Raw genomic sequence first — 22,334 nt, forward strand, 5'->3', positions numbered from 1 at the left:
CACACACACACCCACACCCACACACACACACACACACACACACACACACACACACACACACACACACACACACACACACACACACACACACACACACACACACATATATATATATATATATATATATATATAAGAATTTATAGATAAAGCCGAATTAACCAGAGCATGATTAATTTCAACAGAAAGCTGCAACCAGTGAGTAAACAATGTTTGCTTCATCTGTTATGAATCTATAAAAAGTACAGAAAGCAGCCTCCTATTTTACACCTGAATGAGGATTTTTACTACTGCTTGCAATAACATTTGTAGCTTCATGAACTGGAGTAATCCAGCTACAAGGCCAGGCACAGTAGTGTGGTTTTCATACACAGTCATAACCCTTCTGAAACCAGTACCACTCTGCGGTTGACACCTGGCTGCAGGTGCTGTTTGAATCTGATCACTAGGGAACATTTTCTGCTTGACTCAGAGTTTCTGCTCAAATGTTGTGTTTGGCTCCGAGGGTCTGCTTATGGCAGTGAGTGGGAAGTGGTTTGATGCACAGCTGTTGGATTGAGATACATGTTTATCTGGAATTGACTGTACCAGTGTGTGCCTGACTGTTCCTGATGTCCTAATTTTTTACCTAGTAGCCAAGACTCATCTTAGCTTAGAGTTACAGACTCCACTGCACGCATATAGAAGCATTTATAAAAACTGCATGCCAGGTCATTGAACTTTTGTTTCTATTCCCTTCCATTCGTAGCTTTCAACCCATAATTATTTGGTAAGTATATTAATGATGAATTTACTCTATTAATTTAACATGTGTCAGCTCGACCTACTTGGCAACACTCACTCCTTGGGGCTAAAACGTTATTTGCTCCAAGGATCTGAGCACATAAACTAGACCGGCACCAGGGGAGTGCTGGAGTTTAGAAGGTGTCATTTTTCAAACAAGCTGTAAAGTTTGCTCAGGTGGGCGTTGAAAGATCCCACAGCCCCATTCAAAGAAGAACGGGGAATTTCCTTCCAGTCATTTGGACAACTTGCCTCTCTCAAGCAGACCAACCAGCATAAGATTAACTGGCCTTTCATCCCAGTTGGATTTCTTGTGGAAATTCGCTGCGCAGTAATTGGAAACATGTCCGGTCGTTCACCGTCAGCAAGTGCACTTTGAAAGTAATTCAATAGATCTTAAGCACTTTGGGATGTGCTGGTCCCTGATATTGGGAGCAGGATTAATTTTGCTTTTAAAGTAGTGTAACTTAGAGTTCATGAAGATGTCTTTTCCTTTAGCAGCTCTTTCTAACCAATACCAGCTGTGTAAATGGGAAATCTTTCAATGCCAGTAGAGTTGTAATGACAACACAAAGCACAACTAAACAGATTTCTTCATCCTGTTCTACTCAAACCTCTGAGCGGAGAGAAAATAACCCTTTCCATAAGTTGACGCATTCAACAGACCCTTCCTCAGTGATCTGAAAGACCACCAAACCACCTAGTAAAAGACCAAATCCTGTCAACAATGAGGACACTTTTATCTTTGGTGTCCTCAATGAAAATTGCAGCATTGGTCATGCAAGAGGAGTGATAACAGAGGAAGCATCTACGATTCTCCAAAAGTGGCATTGGGAAAACCTCAGCTCTAGCACTTGTCCATTGGTTTTTTTAGTCTGTGCGATTCTTTGTGGGAGTGACAGAGTAGATGTTGAGAGAATGTGGGCCATGGTTTCAGAATAACCGGTTGCCCATTTCAGATGAAACCCAGCAAGCATTTCTTCTCTCAGAGGATGGAGAATGTTTGGAATTCTCTGCCCCAGAGATCTGTCAAGATGAAGTCTTTGAATATAAGGTGCGGATTGGCAAACACTTAAACCACAAGGGAATCGAGGAGTGGAAAGTGGCACTGAGGTCAAGCTGGGTCTGCTATGATCTTGTTAAATGACAAAACTGGGTCAAGGAGGTAGATTGATCTACCTCTGCCCCCTTTGTTATGTGTTCTTATGTTCATTTGATTCATGTTGGTGAATTGCATCCTAGCAAAGTGAATGACCAGGGCTGTAGTCAAGGTTTCACTCTAAGCTGATAGTGGGAAATGTTCTGATGAGGGAAATTCAGAAACCTTGAGAGAAAACAAGATAACAGTGCAAGGGGAAGAAGCAGTAACGATAATTGAGTCTCTTAGGACAGGACATTCAAACACAAGAGAACAACTACAGTTGGGAAAGGCCTGCCGACACCTCCTTTGCCGCAAGAGCCATTCATGCTCTGCTTCCCACTATTTCTACAGATGCACTGTAGAAAATATTCTAACTGGTTGCACCATGGCTTGGTATGGCAATTTCGATGCACAGGAATGCAGAAGGCTGTAGAGAGAGGTGGACTCAGACCTTTCAATTATTGAATGCATCTACATGAAGCACTGAATCAAGAAGGTGGCATCGATCATAAAGTATCCCCTCCATCCAGACCTTGCCCTCTTCTCCTACAACCATTATGGAGGCATAGAATCACACCATCACCAGGTTGAGGAACAGCTATTTCCCTACAACCATCTGGTTCTTGAACTAATCTGCACAACCCTAATCATTTGTCAGCAAAGGCATACTGCAACCACTCTTTGCACTACTGTAGACTTGTTTTCTAATTGTGTTTTGAACTATTGTCTTATTTTTTCTCCATATTCCCTTTTCAGTGTCTTGTGGCATTTATATGTAATGTTTGTTTTTGTGTGTGGTCAGAGCCTCTATACTTGTAATTCTGCTGCAGGTAAGATTTTCATTTTACCTGTAGCTTACTATATGGGTGAACATGACAATAAACTCAACTTGACTTGCCCATTGTAACTATCAAACTCATCCCACCATTCCCACTCGCATACAGTCATATACAGTCTTATCCCTCTGTGATCGAGCCCAACTACTAATCAGGTCTTTCACAGGATTGGTAAAATAACCTCCTGGCTCTGTGATCCAAAACCTCTCCATTCCATGTGCTGGAATGGAGAGGTTTTCCTCCCCTGCAATTTCCTCCCCTGCTTATCCATGGTAGCCACTATCCACCTATCTTCCTGAGCCAGCTGACTGCCCAATGTCTCTAATCCAGAACCCTGCACAATGACCAATTTACCACCTTTAATGCTTCTTATTAAGCATCACCAGCCCTCAAAAACAACATAATCACCAATACAATTACTTCAGGCACATCACAACTCTCATTAATCCGTGTGTGGCTGAGGGAGGGTACACACAGCCACAAGCCATTTTGCTCAATTTGCTATGAAAGCCAACATTTGTGTTCTTAACTGCTAGTTGCACCTTCTTATTTGCTTTAATTGACTAGTGTACAAGAACATTTTCCAATCTACACAATAGGTTGCTTTCAGTTATTCCTACCAAAGTGGATAACTTTACATTTATGTACATTTTACAGTATCTGCCACACTTCTGCCCACTCATTCCATCTATCCAAGTTTCCCTTTTTACATCTCCACACACTGCACACAATTCCTCCCATTTTAGTCTCATTGGCAAGCTTTGTACAGTCTCAGATTTTAAATAGCTGGAGTCCAAACATTAATCCCTGTAGTATCCCTCTACTTATTGCCTACTGTGAAAAGACCTATTTATTCATACACTCTCTTTCAGGGATGTCAAGTAGTTTTCAATCCAAACTAATGTATTACTTCTCAATACAATGCAACTTTACACATCAACTTTATATGTGGGACTTTACCGAGACTTTCTGGGAATCCATGTGTGCCATGCACTTGTCTACCTTTAATCAGTCACATCCTGAAACTCAAACAGGTTTTCAAATCCTGACTTTCATTTCATGAATTTATGCTGACCTTATTAAATCCTATTGATATTTTCTGTACCCTGCTATTCCATCCTGTACACTGTTATGGAAATAGCCCCATCTGTGGTGCAGCACCGATGATGCAATACCTATGAGGCAGACTGAAGAAGGCCATAATTAGTTGTGTAGCTGTAATGGAGCAGTTTACAGTAAGGAAACACAATAATCAAACATGGTGTCAGATCGGGGCCTGTTTCAGGATTCGTCGAGAGTTTTGATTGGGTGCACGGCGACGGCAGACGACTTTTGTGAGTGAGTACTACTGAGAGACGAGTGTGCGGCCTACATGTTTCCATCAATTGAGGGGCGGATTTGTCAAGAAAATGGAGCAGCTAAAGCCCCCTAGGCAAATGAATTTTGAGGCAAGGAACCTGCCAATGGAGTAGAGACAATGGAGGGAGGAGTTTGAGCTCTATGTTGATTTGAGCATGGCAGGGAAGGATGACAAGACAATGAGGAAACTGCTCATGTATCTAGTTGGACCGCAAGGGAGAGAGCTCTATCAAACGCTAGAGAACCGGATGCCGGAGGGCAACGTACAAGAAGTTACGCTAGAGCCGGTTAACGATGCTTTCAAACAGCATTTTCAACCCGTGAGGAACAAGACCATCGACAGGTATAGATTCTTTACGTGGAGCCAAGAAAGAGGGCAGACTTTTGATTTGTTTTTAATAGAACTGAAGCTCTTGGCAGCTCATTGCAGTTTCAGACAGTTGAAGGATTCACTGATACGTGATAGAATAATATGCGGCATAGGAGATGATATGCTGCGGGAGAGACTTCTCCGAGAAACCTCACTTGACTTAGAAGAGTGTATGAAGGCATGTCAGGCATCGGTGCTTGCCAAGGCCAGAGTTGATGTCCTGTTAAGTGACCAATGATAAGATGTCTGTGCAGTGAGACAAGAGGGCAAAAGATACCAGCCAACCATACAGTGCAAATACTGCAGATACAAACATGAGAGGAAGCAGGACAGCCCAGCAGATGGGCTCATCTCAGTGTGTAAAGAGAACATAATCACATTGAATGGCAAGGAAATCCCTCTGAGCAAGGAAAGACTGATGGCTGAGTATGCTGATGTGTTTGAAGGGATTGGTAAATTTGAGGGCAAGTACCATCTGCAGGTAGATGACGGCATAACGCTGGTGATCCATCCACCACGAAGAGTCCCTGTAGCCTCACGGAGTAAGTTGAAAGAGGAGTTAGACAGACTAACAGAAGCTGAAATAATTGCCCCAGTAGAGACCCACACTCCATGGGTGTCCAGCCTTGTGTGTGTGAAAAAGCCCAATGGAAAGTTGAGAGTGTGCTTAGACCCGAGGGATCTGAACAAGGGGCTGAAAATAAGTCATTACCCAATGATGACGATTGAAGATGTCCTCACAGAACACCAGATCAGCTCATCAGAGATAATGGGCCACAGTTCACAGCTGAGGAGCATTATGTGGCAGTGGAAGTTTGAACATACGACCGCATCACCCCATTATCCACAGAGTAATGCAAAGGCGGAGAGCAGTGTGAAAGTTGCAAAGTCATTGCTGAGGAAGGCTAAGGCTGCAGGAGCCGACCCTTACCTGAGCATACTAGCTTTTATAAAACACACCAACACCTGGCATGAGTAGCAGTCCAGTACAAAGACTGATGAACAGACATACCAGGTCCATTCTACCAACTACTCAGAGACTGCTCAAACCTGAAATTCAGAAAAAAGTAGGAGCTGAGTTGAGAGCAGCTAGAGACAGACAAGCTGACTACTACAACGGAGAATCCCAAGATCTGATTTCCCTGAATGCTGGTGATCCAGTTCGAGTGAAGCCGACCCGTGACTGACATCAGCCCTGGAGGAAGGCTGTGGTTGTAGGCCATGTGGCGCAACCCAGATCTTATGAAGTCAGAACCGAGTACGGCATCATCTATCGTCGGAATCGGCGCCATCTGAGGAAGACCAAAGAGCCATTTCATTGCGCTGATGTTGACCTGGATGACCTGGTGACGTCGCCTGAACCGGAGCGAGACAATCGACCTAGGGGCCGACCGCCGGTCCCTAGGGAGCATCAAACCCTGGTTGACCGGGATGACCTGGTGATGACGCCTAAATCGGAGCAAGACAATTGACCTATGAGCCGACCACTGGTCCCTAGGGAGCATCAAACCCTGACAACAAAATCTGGTAGATGCGTTCGAAAACCACGCTATCTGCAGGATTATGTGCCCAATTAAGGATAGGGCCTGTACTTGTCGTTGGTTATAGATTTAAAAGGCTATTAGGTTATGTTTAAAAAGTTAATGTTATATTGTTCTTTTATAGTTTGATATGCATAGTTTATGTAGAAGTAGTGGTAATGGCCATTTTAAAACTAAATAAATAAATAGATAAATAAATTGATAAATAAAAAGGGGAAAGGAAATGAGGAACCAGACATGTGTTGTTCAAAGTTTAGATAATTCCGAGCACTGAACTGTCGTAGATCCAAGGAATGAGAATTTGGAAGCTACCACGGAAATGGACTGTCAAATGCATGTTGGAAAATGGACTGTTGGACACATGTTGGACTCAGTGAAATAAGATGCCATGGAAGAATGTAATTTATTGCTATACATGTAAAGTGCCTGTACATGTGTGTTTTGTAAACAAAGGGGGATGTTATGGGAATAGCGCCATTTGTGGTGCATGCAATACCCGTGAGGCAGTAGCCAAGATGGATCCTGAATTAAAATGGCTGAACCCAAGGCTCGAGTGTAAAGCCTCTGTTAATTAGTTGTGTAGCTGTAATGGAGCAGTTTACAGTAAGGAAACACAATAATAAAACATACACTAGCATTGAATTGAACCAAGGTCGCGGATAGTGCTACTTATTTCTCTGGCCCTATTTTCCTTTAATTCCTCCCTTTTATTAGATTATTGGTCCCTATCTTTAAGGAGAGTCCCTTGTGTCCTCTTCAGTTAAGAATGATCAAAGCAAGAGGATATGGCGGTAGAATGAGAGCAGGAGAGCTAGTCTTCTGACCTTTGAAGCCTGACCATCTTTCAATAAGATGATATCTGATCAGATAACTGCAGGTCCCTGCACTGTCCCCTTGGTGAACCATCTGCTGGTTCATCTACGTTGGCACAGTGTTTAAATGAAAATTTCTCAGTCCCGTCAAAGTTTCCGCTGCTCAGAGATCTGCAAACACCTCTGTCCTTATAACTTTCCAAAGTAATTTGCACACCTACAATTTCTGTCTATTAGTATATATATTTGCTTAATCCAGCATTGTGCACTCACTGTTAAGGCGCAAGGCTGTGGAACTCCCTCCTTAAATTCTCCTTTCAAAGGCTCTTTACATTCCTTTTCTTCCATTAGATTCTATCACCGGCCCCGATATTTTGTTTTGTTGCTCTCCACAACAAACTTTGTTTGAGTGAATGCTTCTGTGAAGTGACTTTGGGGATTTTGTTGAGTTGAAGTTTCGAAGTAAACACAAAAATGTTTGATGTTCCAAGGATCCCTGTCATGCTTTTTTTTTTGAGACAGAAGCAGCAGCTTAACCCAGGTCAATTCCATGTTGCGGGAACAACTGGAACAGGCCAATGTGGCTAATCAAAGACTCAGCGAGGATATCCGCAAAATCACAGTGGATTTCGGCAAGGCTAGGAATGAACTGGAGCACAGAGAAATGAGGCAGCGGTGGGAGCAGGAGGTATGTATGTTAACAGCTTTGTGCATTCCATCTCTTCTCTTAACATACAAATTGTCTGTTTTTATTACAAGATACCATTACAAGAAGGATCTGGTGGCTTTGGAGAAGGTGCAGAAGAGGTTTACTAGAATGCTGCCTGGATTAGATATTAGCAATATGGAGAGGTTGGATCAACTTGGATTGTTTTCTCTGCAGTGTCGAAGGCTGAGGGGGGACTGATAGAAGACCATACAATTAAGAGAGGCATAGATTGGGTTGACAAACAGAACCTTTTTTCCCAGGGTGAAAATGTCAAAGACAAGAGGGCATAACTTAAGATGAGAAGGGCGAAGTTTAAAGGAAATGAGCAAAACAAGTTTTTTTACACAGAGATTGGTGGGTGCCTGGAGTTGCCAGGGGTTGTGGTAGAGACAGCTAGGTGAGTGGCATTAAGAGGCTTTTGTCATCATGATTGGCATGTACCTGTGGGCCGAATGACCTGTTCCTGTGATGTACTGTCTATGTTCTCTGTTCATCAACAAATAAACCAAAACATAGATATAGTCAATGAAAAGTAAGGGATCTAATGCCCAGATCATAAATCTTGCAGAAATCCATTATGCAAAGTGACAGATGCTCATAGATAGTGGGGATTCCTCGGTGAAAGCCTTTCTAAAAGTTGACCTCTTGGTATAATTTAATGGAGCCTTAATGTGTAACCATTCAGGATAAGAATAGTGTGTTCTCGACAAGATAAACCCTAATATAGCCAATGAATATGCAAGTGTTCAATGGGAGAAATATCTCCTTCACTCTCACTAGAATTGTTCTTTCTCTCACTGTTTTCTAGGGGTTCCAAATTGAATATACGAACATGACCAACATGCCCCAAAATTAGCACTCAAAAGACCTCTTCAGAAATTGTGTGAATTGGCTACAATCCATCACTGGCTGACACAACACATTATGTTTTCACAATAAAACAATTCCTAGATCTGTATCAAAATGGGCATGAGTGGGTGTCGATTGTGCTATGAATGAAAATATTACAGATAGACAATGTACATGAGAATAAACTAGATTTTGTCTCTTCTTTCAGATCCATGGCCCCTGTCTAAGTGGTGCTCATGACAAGCTGCTGGCATTGTGGAGGCAGATTGCTGGGGTACGCAGTGACCTTACAGATCTGAAGAATGGGACACAGCAGTAAGTGTTGTCGATGGATGGATGGATGGATGGATGGGGCCATTGCACACTTATAGCCAGAAGATCAGCAGCATGAAATCCTTCCTAGTTAAGAGCAGTCATAGAGAGATGAAGCACAGAAACATGCCCTTTGCCCTCTGAATCTGCACTAGCCATCAATCATCCATTTACACAATTCCTACACTAATGGCTTTATGTTTTCCCCACATTGCCAACCAACTCTCCCCAGGACCTGTCACCTACCCACACTAATTTGCAGCAGCCATGTTAACCATGTTAACCATGTTAGCTTAGGAGAGGGTGCAGAAGAGGTTTACCGAGATGCTGCCAGGATTAGAGGTTCTACAAACCTTGATTCATTTCTCAGGAGTGCCGGAGGTGGAGTTGAAGTTGATAAAGTATGCAAAATTATGAATCGGATGAAACGGGGTAAACAGTCATAGCCTTTTTCCCCAAGGTGGAAATATCAATGACTAGAGGGCATAGCTTTAAGATGAGCTGGTGGGGAATGGTTTAAATGAGATATGTGGGAAAAGTTTATTTTAACAGAGAGTGGTAGGTGCCTGGAACACGCTGCTGGTGGAAGCAGATACGATAATGGCCTTTAGGCAGCTTTTAGCTAGGCACATGAATATGCTGGGAATGGAAGGACGTGAATCATGTGTTGACAGAAGGGATTAGTTTAATTTGGCAACATGTTAAGCACAGACATTGTGGGCGGAAGGGCCTGTTCTGGTGCTGTAGTGCCCTATGAATTACATTATCTGATCCCTTAATTTACTTAGAAGTGCAATCAGGCCATTTATGAGCATACTCTTTCCAAGTCAGAACTCCATCATCAAGTTCGCTGACGACACAACTGTTGTGGGACGTATCACTGATGGAGATGTCAGAGTATAGAAGAGAGATCGAGTGACTGTCCATATGGTGCCAGCACAATAACCTGGCCCTCAACACCAGCAAAACCAAGGAACTGATTGTGGACTTTGGAAGGAGTAGGATGGGGACCCACAGTCCCGTTTATATCAACAGGTCGATGGTTGAAAGGGTCAAGAGCTTCAAATTCCAGGGCGTGCACATCTCTGAAGATCTTTCCTGGTCCGAGAACACTGATGCAATTATTAAGAAAGCACATCAGCGCCTCTACTTCCTGAGAAGATTACGGAGAGTCGGTTTGTCAAGGAGGACTCTCTCTAACTTCTACAGGTGCACAGTAGAGAGCATGCTGACCGGTTGCATCGTGGCTTTTTTTGGCAACTTGAGCGCCCTAGAGAGGAAAAGACTACAAAAAGTAGTAATCACTGCCCAGTCCATCATCGGCTCTGACCTCCCTTCCGTCGAGGGGATCTATCACAGTCGCTGCCTCAAAAAGGCTGGCAATATCATCAAGGACCCACACCATCCTGGCCACACACTCATCTCCCCGCTACCTTCAGGTAGAAGGTACAGGAGCCTGAAGACTGCAACGACCAGGTTCAGGAATAGCTACTTCCCCACAGCCATCAGGCTATTAAACTTGGCTCGGACAAAACTCTGAACATTAATAGCCCATTATCTGTTATTTGCACTTTTTCAGTTTATTTATTCATGTGTGTATTTGCGTATATAATGGTATATGGACACACTGATCTGTTTTGTAGTCAATGCCTACTATGTCCTGTTGTGCTGAAGCAAAGCAAGAATTTCATTGTCCTGTCAGGACACATGACAATAAACTCTCTTGACTTGACTTGATCCACTCTCCCCAGAAATCTCATGGAGGTAAAGACTGATGTTTCCCGGACAACACGACGCCTGCAGACTGCTTGCCTGAACCTGGACTCCAACTTGCGCCTGTCTCAGGGGAGCACAACGTCTACACTGGAGAAGTACACAATGCAAAGTGGTCGACTCGAGCAGCAGCTCCGTGACAAGGTCAAAGAGATGATTCAATTGCAGAGCAAGTGTGATGTGGACAAAGCAGAGCTTCATGCAAGGTACGTGGCCACGTGATAATGCAGGTAAAAACATAGACTGCAAGATTCTGCTGTTTGGCCAGTGGGTGCCGATTTAGTCTTGGTACATGATCACAGGTTTGTAACATATTGTCAAGTTGCAAACTGCACCAGCAATGGCAACATGTTCATGCTCTAGAAGGATGAAAAATTAGCAGCTTGCAACATTGGTTGGTGTCTAATGTACTTCCAATACTGTCTCAGTGATGTAGCCAACATCTTATATTCAACATGCATGGGGGGATCCAGTAAAGGATTCCCAACAGTATTATTCCAAGCAATGGTGCATAATGTCTAAGCCATGAGCAGGGCCGGATTTAGATGAAGAGAGGCCCTAAGCCTCTTGTAAAATCACTTGTGAGGCCCCTCCCAATCCCCCACCCCCACGACTAGAGGACCATGACTACCCGACAGTGACAGTGTGACACTTTTAGATCCTACTGTATGTTGCCATTAAACAGTTGGTTTTAAAATACATATTGGATTCACCGCGGAGCGGGCGATGCTTTACCTGGATCGCCGTTTGAAGCTCTGGAGTGTTGGGCCTGCTGCTTCAACATCATGGAGCTGTGGTTTGCAGAGCTCCGAGCCACGGGCCGCGCTGATTTTAATATCGCGGAGCCCTGGGAACCCTTTGCCGAGGGCCACCAGCATGAATCTCCACCCAGCTCAGCCTGTGGACTTCGGGAGCCCCGGTCTCCGGTAGGAAGGGCCGATTCGGAAATCCAAGCCGCTGAGAAGGTTCTCCCGTTCCGACATCAGATGGTGACCCCCAAATTTCATTGTACCAATGGCCATGAGGGGGGGGGGGTCCAAGACGAGGGGGTCCGTTGGAGACGGGAAAAGGGATCATCAATGGGGGCGAGGACTCCTTCCCATGGAAGAATGGTGTGTGGCGGAGGCGACGGAAGAAGAGCTCCAAGTCGTGGTGGGCGCGGAACATTCAGGTGGGTATGGAGGGGGACAAAGGTGAGGCCTCTGCTGAGGACAGACCGTTCGGTATCTGAGAGGGGGAGGTCAGGGGGGATGGTGAACACATGGCAGGGATGGGGGTTGGGGCTGGAGGAAGGCAGGTGAGTGGACTGAGGCCAAGGCGATGGTGGAGGGGTGGTGGGTGGTCAGGGGGTAGGGGGGTATGAGGACTGTAGTGTGGGCGGGGTAGAGCTGGGGTCACATGGTTTGTGGGGAATGGGGAAGACCCAGTGGAACAGCCACTGAGATTACCAGGGTTGGGGGAATGGCACCAGGACCCAGCGCAGTCAAACCCGGGGGAGTGGGAATCTGCTGCGTGGAAACTTCAAGCCCGGTGCTGAGTCCAGGCTGCAGGTAAGGCGACGGCTGTGGGCTGCTGGAGGGCGGGGGAGTGGCGAGGGTCACCGGGCAAAGAGTAGGAGGTCCCGGTGGACGGATGGTCGGTGAGGCAGCGAGGTGAGTAGGCCCCCCTAGATCTCGAGGCCCTAAACTTAAGCTTGTCTAGCTTATACGTAAATCCGGCCCTGGCCATGAGCCACTTTTGTTCATGTGATTAAGAGTTTAGGAAGGAACTGCAGATGCTGGAAAATCGAAGGTAGACAAAAGTGCTGGAGAAACTCAGCGGGTGCAGCAGCATCTATGGAGCGAAGGAAATAGGCAACGTTTCAGGCCGAAACCCTTCTTCAGACTGTTGTAGGGTGGGGGGGGGGGGGGGGATTCAAGTGCTCCGGTAGCCTTTGCTGTCTCCTCCCCTTCTCAGCTCTCCGTCAGCCCTTGGGCTCCTCCTCTTCCTTTCTCCTTTCTTCTCCCACCCCCCCCCCCCTCCTCTTCCTTTCTCCTTTCTTCTCCCCCCACCCTACGTCAGTCTGAAGAAGGGTATCAGCCCGAAACGTTGCCTATTTCCTTCGCTCCATAGATGCTGCCGCACCCGCTGAGTTTCTCCAGCACTTTTGTCTACCTTTGATCATGTGATACTTATCCAGCCCACCAGCTTAGGCTGTAACCCACTTCCCCTGACCTGGAGCAAATTACCAGAGCAGGCTGCTGATTGTTGAACCCATGCTAGTGAAACTTTCAAGTCGTGAAACTTTCAACACCAAAACTGCAGGTGGTTAAGTTACTCCATAAACATTAACAAGTAATGAAAAATATTCAAATTCATTAAAAAATAATTACATGTAAGAAATTATAAAATATATTTCAATCAAATCAATGATTTTCAATAAGTTTAAATTACCAGAGACATACCTCGATCCTCCGCTCATCCTTTCTATGGAAATAATTGGAGTTGCTGCATCTTCACCAACAGGCCAGTTTGCAAGTCACAGATAATTTAATGTCAGAGATCAATTGGAACAGCAGATAGAGCTCTTGAAAGTTTTGAGATTTCTGAATTGATATGAATGATCGTCAGAAGTGATTCAGATTGTCAGTTTCGCCACTCCCCCAAAAACATTGCACACCACGACGAAGATTACAGTTTGGAATCTCCGTGCTCTGTTACGATGTGTGAAGACACCGTGGAATGACATGGCAGGAACAAAGGTTTGTGTCTTCACATTGAGACTTGGAGAACATTCCTTAAGCACATAAAGGGGAGAATGAGGAGAGGGTACAAGGTGCAGGGCAGTCTGCTGGAAGAGGGAGAAGGAAGTGGGAAGAAAGTCCTTGCCCAGGGCCGGCCTTAAGCCTATTGAACCAATTGCTCCCAATTGGGCCCCGCGCCAAAGGGGGCCCCGCGCTAGAGTAATCTACTCTCGGCTCGGGTAGATCTACTCTGGGTGGAGGGGGGAGAGAGGGGTGAGAGAGGGGTGGAGAGAGAGTAGAGGGGTGGAGGGGGAAGAAAGGGGTAGACAGGGAGGGGGGTGGCAGGGGGTATGGAGAAGGGGGAGGTGGGTCGTTCCCTCACGGTCCCGGGACAGCGCTCCCGACCCTCCAGTCGTCGTGCTTCACGCACATAGCCCAGGCTCCACCCCTCTCTCTCCCCCCGGGGAGATGCGGTGAACAATACAGGGAGGGCCGGGCCGGGGCTTGGAGCAACATTTACAAACATCGGCCTCAGCTCACATCTGTCCGCCCGGACCCCGGCATCCGCCCCCGCCGCCGGCACTCTCCCTCCCTTCTCTCCTTCCCTTCCCTGTTTCCCTTCCTCCCTTTTCCCCTTCTCTCCCTCCTTTTTCTACTTTCCTCACTCCCTTCTCTCCTTCCTCCTTTCCCTTCTCTCCTTCCCTCCCACACACACACGCATCACGCACCGACAACTACCACACACACACACACACACACACACAACTAAGTTAGGATGGTGTAGAAGCCCAAAGGGTAGGATGGGGCTGAAGCCCAAAAGTTAATGCTTGGACTGGTTTTTCACCAATAGTTATTGGTTTTCCAGGATCTAGTTAATTAAATTATTTTTTTTTTCATTTCACAGTCATTAAAACAAGTGGTATTGTAACTATGTACTTTTCAGAGGTGATCTACACATTTTGTTTGTTACTTATGGGCTTACATGTAGGCAATTTTATATTAAAATGTAGCTTACACCTGTTTGGTCCATTAACTCGCAGGCACTTTTTAAGCGCACATTACTTTCCATTCTACCAAAGAGATATAAAGTCTATAATAGACTTTATTTATATTTCTATGATTCTACAGACCTTGGCTGGGAACCTGGGGCTCACACAAATTGTTCCCAATTGGGCCCCGCAACTCCTAAGGCCGGCCCTGTCCCTGCCCACAAATGATGCTCAAGGCCCAATTCACTTTCACACGCCTCAGTAGGGAGCAATGTATGAGGCACCGTTGCATCTATGAGCAGTTTGTGGCAGAAACCCACCACTGACTACAGCCCCGTTACTGCTGCAGTGCAAGGCTGCAGTGATCACAGTAGTCATCATCATTAAGGCTTTTAGATCTTTTGAAGTTGGAGCAGGAAATAGGTGCAATGTTTCAGGGTTTGCTGCATTCAGTTGTGTTGGAGAATTCAAGGCACTCTTTGCTCCAGGAGAACAAACATCATCTCAGATCAACTGGTAGGTATAAGGAGACAGGTTTACCAGCGTAATAGGCTACCTGATAATGTTGGGTTCAATTACTACATTAGTTGGCAGTGCCCTCTGTGAACTCTGAGATAATATGACCTTCACTCTTATCAAAAGGCTCCTGACTCCAGTGCAGAACCCACAGGCATGAGGAAAGCTGACTCAGATGGGACAGACTATTGGCTTGCCCCTATGATTGGGACCTTCCTGGAGGAGTTTTACAATATTTAGCAGATTAGGTCTCAGGATTTGTTCCGATCTACATCGCCTTCGCACTCTGGAGGGTTCAATCCTCGACCATAGCTGCAGAGCAGGAGGAGGAGGAAGTGGGAGCGAAGAGGCAAGATGGTCTTCATTTGACGAAGCAACAAATTAGATTGTGCAGCAGATAAACACAAGTCCAGTTCCTCATTTTGCAATGGGTTCTTCAGTTTTTCCCTCTTTTGCTGATCTTCACAAAATTAAAGCAATCGCAAGTCTATCAAGCCACATTTGTGACACATTAGCTCTTCGTCCCCAAATCTATTCATCCAGATGAATTAAAATTCCAGAGTGAAAGTTATGCCATTAGTCCATCTGCCTGGTCTATTAATCCAGTAATAACTGCTATGCTCTCAAGGTAACAGAGTTAGTAAAGGTGATGCCCAACAGGGATAAGAACACATTAAAGATAATTTTAAAATTGCGAGACAGATAAGACAGACCAGTCTTTTCCTTTTGTTTTCTTTTGATTTTGTTATATTGAACAGACAGTTAAGATTATCGTTAAGAAAATGAAATATGGACAATTTTAATTTCTTGTGGAGGTTTATTAAGGCATGAAAAAGTAGTGCAGGAACATTGTTTTTTTTAAACTTTTATTTCTATTAAACTGTGGGGGAAAGGGTCACCAAGTGTGTCTTGTGGAGGTTACCTGTGCTGCAGAACTCTGCAACTCAAGCTCACCCCTGTGTCTATACAGGTGGGTAAGTTCTTCTTTATCGGTCCCCAGCCCTAGGGTTGCCTGTGACTTAATGCGGCACAACTCCAGAGACAATGATCAATCCTGACCTCTGGTGTTCTCCATGTGGAGTTTGCAGGTTTCTTCCGGGTGTTCCGGTTTCCTCCCACAACCCAGTCATGCAGGTTGGTGAATTATTTGACCACCATTAATAGCTTCTTGGTGTTGCTTAGAATCACAGGAAAGTTGATGAGTGTCCGAGACAATAAGTTGCAGGGCTGCATAGAGAAAAAGAAGGGTGGGGGTTTGAGACTAATGGGACTGCTATTCTGGGTGCTGGCATGGACCCGATGTGTTGCAGTAAGTAAGATAATGCAAAACAGTTGTGGGCAATTCTGCTGCTTGACATTGAAAGGGCTGTTTGTATCATCCATTTTACACAATCACTTAACATCTACTGCCTCCTGTGAAGGCAGTCAGACTAAAATTACCTGGCGCCTGCAAAAATGCACTTTCTGTAGTGGGTTCCTGTGATCAAAATAGGAAGCAGCCCAGGAGTACTGAGGCCCATCATCTCAGCCCATTAGCTTATTATGTAAGATCAACTAATTCAATACAGCCCAACAATCAAAACCAGGACCCTGGTGTCTTTCTCTGTTCCACTCCACTGCTGAAATATTACCGATTCATGTGAAGAACGTTAAACTATCCCAAAATATGATTTTATCTAACTGTTCACAATTCAGTCGAGTGCAAAAACAACAGCAATTAATAAGAGTTCAAAATGAGTCCTGCTAGAGGGCGAGCACTGGAAAAAACACAAAAACGCAACGCAAAACAACAATATATACTCAGTGTAAACCAAGGGGTCCCAGTGGGGTATATTTTGTGTGATGGTTCATAAGTTCTGGGAACAGAATAATTCCATTTGGCCCATCGAGTTTACTCTGCCATTCAATCATGGCTGATCTCTCTTTTCCTCTCAACCCAATTCTCCTGCCTTTGCCCCATAACCCCTGACACCCTTACTAAACAAAAACCTGCGAATCTCCGCCGTAAAAATATCCATGGACTTGTAATAGAGGTGATATCAAATCAGTAACCAATTTTACATCTCTCCTGATTTTTATTCTTACAAACTTTGTGGGAAGATAAAATGTGGAAGTATTGCTTTGTGTTGCCCTCTCATTATCATCTGTTGTACAATGTTGCTGAAGGTCAAATGTCATAATTATAGTTGGTTCTACCACTTCCTCTGGCAACATGTTGCATCCAGGCACCACCCTCATTGTGAAAAAGTTGCTTCTCAAGTCCCTTAAATCCTCCCCCTCACACCTTAAACCTATGTTCTCGAATTTTAGATGCCCTTATCTTGGGAAAAAGACTGTGGCTATACATCTTATCTATGATGCTCAAGATTTTATATACTTCTAAAAGTTTCTAAAAGTTGTCTCCACTCCTTCTCTCCCCCCTTCTCTCCCCCCCTCCCCCCCTCTTTTAAAGGACTTACGTGACCCTTCCCATACACTGCTTTCATCCGTCTTAATTACAGCGCCAACCTTCCTGTTCATCGTGGTGTGTGTCTGTATCGCATTAGCTTTGAACTGTGCGAAGTTCACTCAGACAGCGCTCTCCCTGCTTGCCCTGTCCCCCGCCTGAATAATGGGCTGGTGAAGGAAGTGATGTGTGTGTGTTCCAATCTTGACAGTCGCCGGCAGTCGCCTGAAAAATTGCCTAAGTGGGGCAGGCCCATAACTGTCCATTATACCATCAATTTTGGTGTAATCCACAAACTTACTAATCATGCCACCTACATTTACATCTAAATCGTTAATATAAATAAAGAAAAACAACAGTGGGCCTAGCACTAATCCCTGTGGTAGACCATTTGTTACAAATCTGCAGCCTCAAAAACAACATTCTATCACCATCCTCTATCTGTTTAAGAAGGAACTGCAGATGCTGGAAAATCTAAGGTAGGCAAAAATGCTGGAGAAACTCAGCGAGTGCAGCAGCATCTATGGAGCGAAGGAAATAGGCACCAGTTTGGGGCCCCGAAACGTTGACTATTTCCTTCACTCCATTGATGCTGCTGCACCCGCTGAGTTTCTCCAGCATTTTTGTCTAACATCCTCTATCTGCTACCTTTAAGCCAATTTTGTATCCAATTGACCAGCTTGCACTGGATCCCATGTGATCTAACCTTCCTATCATGCTGCTTCTTGTTAAAGACCTTGCTGACGTTCATGTATATATTCTATTCTCTCCCTAGTTACTACAGGTATTTTGCCTTTAATAGACATAACATCTATGTTTAATGTTAAACTCTTTAGATTCCCCTTAATCATATCTTCCATAGCTATCTCATAACCCCTTTTTGCCCTCGTAATTTCCCTCTTAAGTGAGCTCCTACACCCCTGATACTCCTCAATGCATTCACGATCCCAACTACTTATACCTGATGTGACTCTGTTTTCTTAATCGGAGCCTCAATATCTCATCATCCAGAGTTCCTTATTCCTGACGTTCTTCCCCTTTATTCTAACAGGAGCTTGCTGCCCGTAACTCTCGCTCTCTCACATTTAAATCATTATCTTCCACATATCAGATGTCCCTTTAACTCCAAACACCCTTCCCTTCAACTTCTGACTTTATTTCTTTGTCTAGTACCTTCAAAATTCCTAGCCCTCAAACATTACTTTGGTTTTGTGGAAAGGAAAATTTTGTTTTTAAGTAATTAATGTAAAAGATCAGTTATATTGATTTTGTGCACCATTACTTTGGATAATTGTCAAGATGAAGATGAGGGTTTGTCAGGTGTAGGAGGTTAGCGTTGAGTGTAAGAGTGATTTAGATGTAAATTAGATCTGCTTGGGGTTCTCAGAATTACAATAGGATCATTGATGGAAAAAGGTAACATTTAATTTCAAAACCTAATTAATAGAATGATTCAGTAACGAGAGAATGAATTTAAGATCATTGTCATGGAACAAAAGAGAAAGGATAGCAGAGTCTAATTTTCTGCAGGGAGGTGCTGGGACATGGGAAATCCTATGGGAACAGCAGAGCAAGCAGACTCAATCATTTAAACAGGTAGTGGGAAGAGCAGGGAGATGTAATGGAGACATTGTCTCAGAAAGCTGACATCAATCTTTTTCAATGCTCTCAGATTCTGACTACTTGCTGACCATGTGTTTCCATAACTCCTTATAACATAGAAAGTGTCCATTCAGTTCATTGACATCACGGTAGCTCCCAAAGCAATCCCCAAGACTCTACCACTCATCTGCACACTAGTAGTTAATTAATCTTCCAACCCAAACCCAGATGGAAGAAAACTGGAGCACCTAGAGAAAAGCCATGGGATCATGGGATGGTGTTACGAGGCAGCAGATATAGTAGTTGTGCCACCGAGTGTTCTTAACATTTGCCAGCAATTGCAGGGAATAACTGTTCATGGTTTCCACACATTCTGCACACTGGGAGTTTCTTTTTACAGATGCCTGTCGCTGCTTTTATCACAGAACTCAGAGAGCCCTAACCAAATGAGGATATGAAATACTTTTACTGGGTTCATTAGTCAACAATATTGGCTGCTGCCGACTGAGGTAGCTTTGTATTGGCATTGTAACCGTGCACCACAAGAGGGCCTCACAGAGCCAATTGAATAGGAAAGCCCCCTCAATGAAAGAAGCTGGCAAGTCAACCATTCAGTGAATTCTGGGGGTCTGTACTGTTCCAACACCGTGAATAACCCAGTATTCCACTTCCTGAATTTGGTTCCACTGTCTCCAAGTGGTCTCCCTGGTTTCCTGCAGGTCCCAATTCAAAAACGGGTAGATTCTAATCACAGCAACTTCTATAATAGCAAAACAATTGAAAATACTCAGCAGGTTGGGCATCATCTGTGGAAAGAGAAACAGAGTTAATATAACAGGCCAAAATCTCTTCATCAGAATTTCATTGAAAATCTGCTGAGTTTTTCTTGGGTCTCTGCTAATATTTCAGATTTCTAGCATCTGCAGTTATTTTTTTTATTTTCATCAACCATCTGTTTGTATGCAACACTTTAACAAAAGCCACGAAGGTTCAAGTGATCTGAAGCTTACAAGTCCTTGAGAGAAGATGCCAGAGAAGATTGATAAGAATAGGGCGAGGGTTGAGGTCCTTGAACGTGGAGTAGATGGAGCTTTTGGCTTTGGGCAGAGATGGTATAAGAGAACTTTCATAAAGATGTTACAAATTTGATAGATTTTGATAGAAGTGCAAGAACCCGTTTCCTCTGCTAGGAGGGCTTGTAACTAGAGGACACTTATCAGGTGGCTGGCAAAATAACCAGTGATGAGGGATGAAGGATTTTTTTATACAGTGAATAGGAATGTGATGGCAGACAGTGTAGTACTAGAAGATTCAATGGTATCCTTGGAAAGGACTGAATTAATATTTACAAAAGCACCAGCTCCAAGTCTATAGGAAAAAGCAGAGGAGTTGACCTGGTTGTATCATCTTTGTAAACTGCTGGTCTGTACCAATGTCCTCTCTCTCTGCTGTTTTTTAATTGAAACATTTAATAAAGAAATAAAGGTTTTGAACCATTAGAGTTGCTTCACTTTTGGTGAACTACATACAGCTTTTCCATTTGAGACCTGTCCCTTGTGGTGTTCTGTGTTTTTATTTCAGGATTAGTGATTTATCAGTTGCCTTGGAGAGACTCAAGATGCAGAACGCTGAGAAGGAGCGAACTATTACCTCGCTCAACCGTAACCTGGAGAAGTTGGTAGGTTTGACTTCCATGACTTGACACCAAGTGAGATGTGATTAATCAACAGAGGAAGGCAGGAACTGGATTATGCTGCCCAGCACTTAAGATTCTTTCCCGAAACTTTTTTGCACCCAATCTTTCCAGAAGTTTACAGATTGTGTGAAATAAAGAGCCTCAGGTTTATTCTTTTTTGCTACGAATTGACAAATCTAAGTGAGTATTGGAAATTGGCTTCTAAAAATGAGTCTCTGGAGTGTGAAAGGGAAATAAATTTCTGATCAAGGGGTGGAGTAGTGTCAATGTGGGTTTCAAGAATAAGAGCTGGTTTAATTCTGAATCTTTCTGAAGTAAAGTAGCAAACAGAAAATTTGGGTACCCTCCGTAAGTGCGAAGAGCATTGTGGAGAGGAATTTTTTAGATGGATGAGTCTAGATTCGTAATTATTTTGGAATAAAAATATTCCTCCTTTTACATATATTTCCAAGATATCCCTATTGATATAAAATTTGCTTTCCTGAACAAAGCCTTCTGCTGAAAACCAGCAAATAGTTTCCCAATATTCTTACTGCGATTATGCATGTTGTCGGATTTTTCTGCAGTCTTTTTGATCTGAACAAACATTTATCACCCCTCTTCATGGAATTTTTAATTAACGTTTGGAGAAGGAAATATTTGTCACTGCTTCAACTTTTCACAGAATTTCTTCGCTAGGTTTGAATTGCTATTTGATTCTTGGCTGCTAACAGGAATCGGGTAGAACTGAAGTTACAAGTGAAACCCAGGAGAACGAAGCCCTGAGGAACGAGATAGAATCCTTACACCAAACCTTACACAACATCGCCCAGGTACAGAACAATAGAGGTTAATGCATGAGAGGGATTGATGGGCAGCTCTTTAAAAATATGCTCTTTAAAAATATGTGGGATTGATGGGTAGCTGGACTCAAATGTCTAGTGACCAGGGGACTCTAAGGGAATGGAGAGAGGGGAGATGGATGCTCAGAGAAAGCATCACTGAGGGCTGAATATTAAAACACAAAGTACAAAAGCAGGAGCAGACCATTCTATCCCATGCCTGCTCAGCCAGTTGTTAAGATCGTAGCTGGATTGTTACCTCAGCCTACCTTCATGCACCAGCCACTTATCTATTGGTTTCCTCAGCATCAAACAATCTATTAACCTCTGTCCTGAGAATCCTTTGTGAGTGAGCTTCAGTGGCCCTCCAGGTTAGAAAATTCACTCCAACGCTCTTATTACCGGGCGGCAGAGTGGCGCAGCTGTAGAGTTGCTGCCTTACAGCACCAGAGACTTGGGTTCGATCCTGACCACAGGTGCTGTCTGTGCAAAGTTTGTACATTCACTCGGTGACCATGTGGGTTTTCTCCAGGTGCTCTGATCTCCTCCCACATTCGAAAGGCGTACAGGTTTGTAGATTACTTGGCCTCTGTGAAATTGTAAAAGAATTGTTCCTAGTGTGTAGAATAGTGCTGGTGTACGGGTGATCACTGGTTGGTATGGACTCAGTGGGCTGAAAGGCCTCTTTCTATACTGTATCTCTAAAGGCTAAATTCCAAAGATTCACTCATCTCAGAGGGAAGAAATTTGCATGGCCACTTATTCACTTGTGAATCAGACACGCAGCAAGTGGACACTTCATCTTTGCATCCAACCTGGCCAAGAAACAGGGCCACGTCTTTCTATGTCCCACGGCAAATAGGCTCAATAGGGGATATGAATGTGTGGCTGAGGAGCTGATGCAGGGGGCAGGGATTTAGATTCTTAGACCACTGGGATCTGTTTTGGGTAAGGGTGATTTGTACGAAAGGGACGGGTTGCACCTTAACAGACGGGGGACCAGCATTCTGACAGGCAGGTTTGCCACTGCTACATGGGTGGGTTTAAACTAAATAATGG

General features: G+C 44.2%; 1 protein-coding gene across 1 annotated transcript in view; it reads left to right on the plus strand.

Annotated features, from left to right (window-relative positions):
- The window catches only part of crocc2 (ciliary rootlet coiled-coil, rootletin family member 2), a 241,308-nt gene that overhangs the window by 92,806 nt on the left and 126,168 nt on the right, over positions 1 to 22,334 (plus strand). Inside the window, exons 7-11 of the mRNA XM_033031518.1 lie at positions 7,362 to 7,527; positions 8,606 to 8,712; positions 10,461 to 10,688; positions 20,340 to 20,436; positions 21,168 to 21,266. Coding sequence (XP_032887409.1) covers positions 7,362 to 7,527; positions 8,606 to 8,712; positions 10,461 to 10,688; positions 20,340 to 20,436; positions 21,168 to 21,266 — 697 coding nt within the window. The remainder of the gene's footprint in view (positions 1 to 7,361; positions 7,528 to 8,605; positions 8,713 to 10,460; positions 10,689 to 20,339; positions 20,437 to 21,167; positions 21,267 to 22,334) is intronic.

The sequence above is a fragment of the Amblyraja radiata genome, chromosome 13 (genome assembly GCF_010909765.2).
Source record: "Amblyraja radiata isolate CabotCenter1 chromosome 13, sAmbRad1.1.pri, whole genome shotgun sequence".
Taxonomy (NCBI): Eukaryota; Metazoa; Chordata; class Chondrichthyes; order Rajiformes; family Rajidae; genus Amblyraja; species Amblyraja radiata.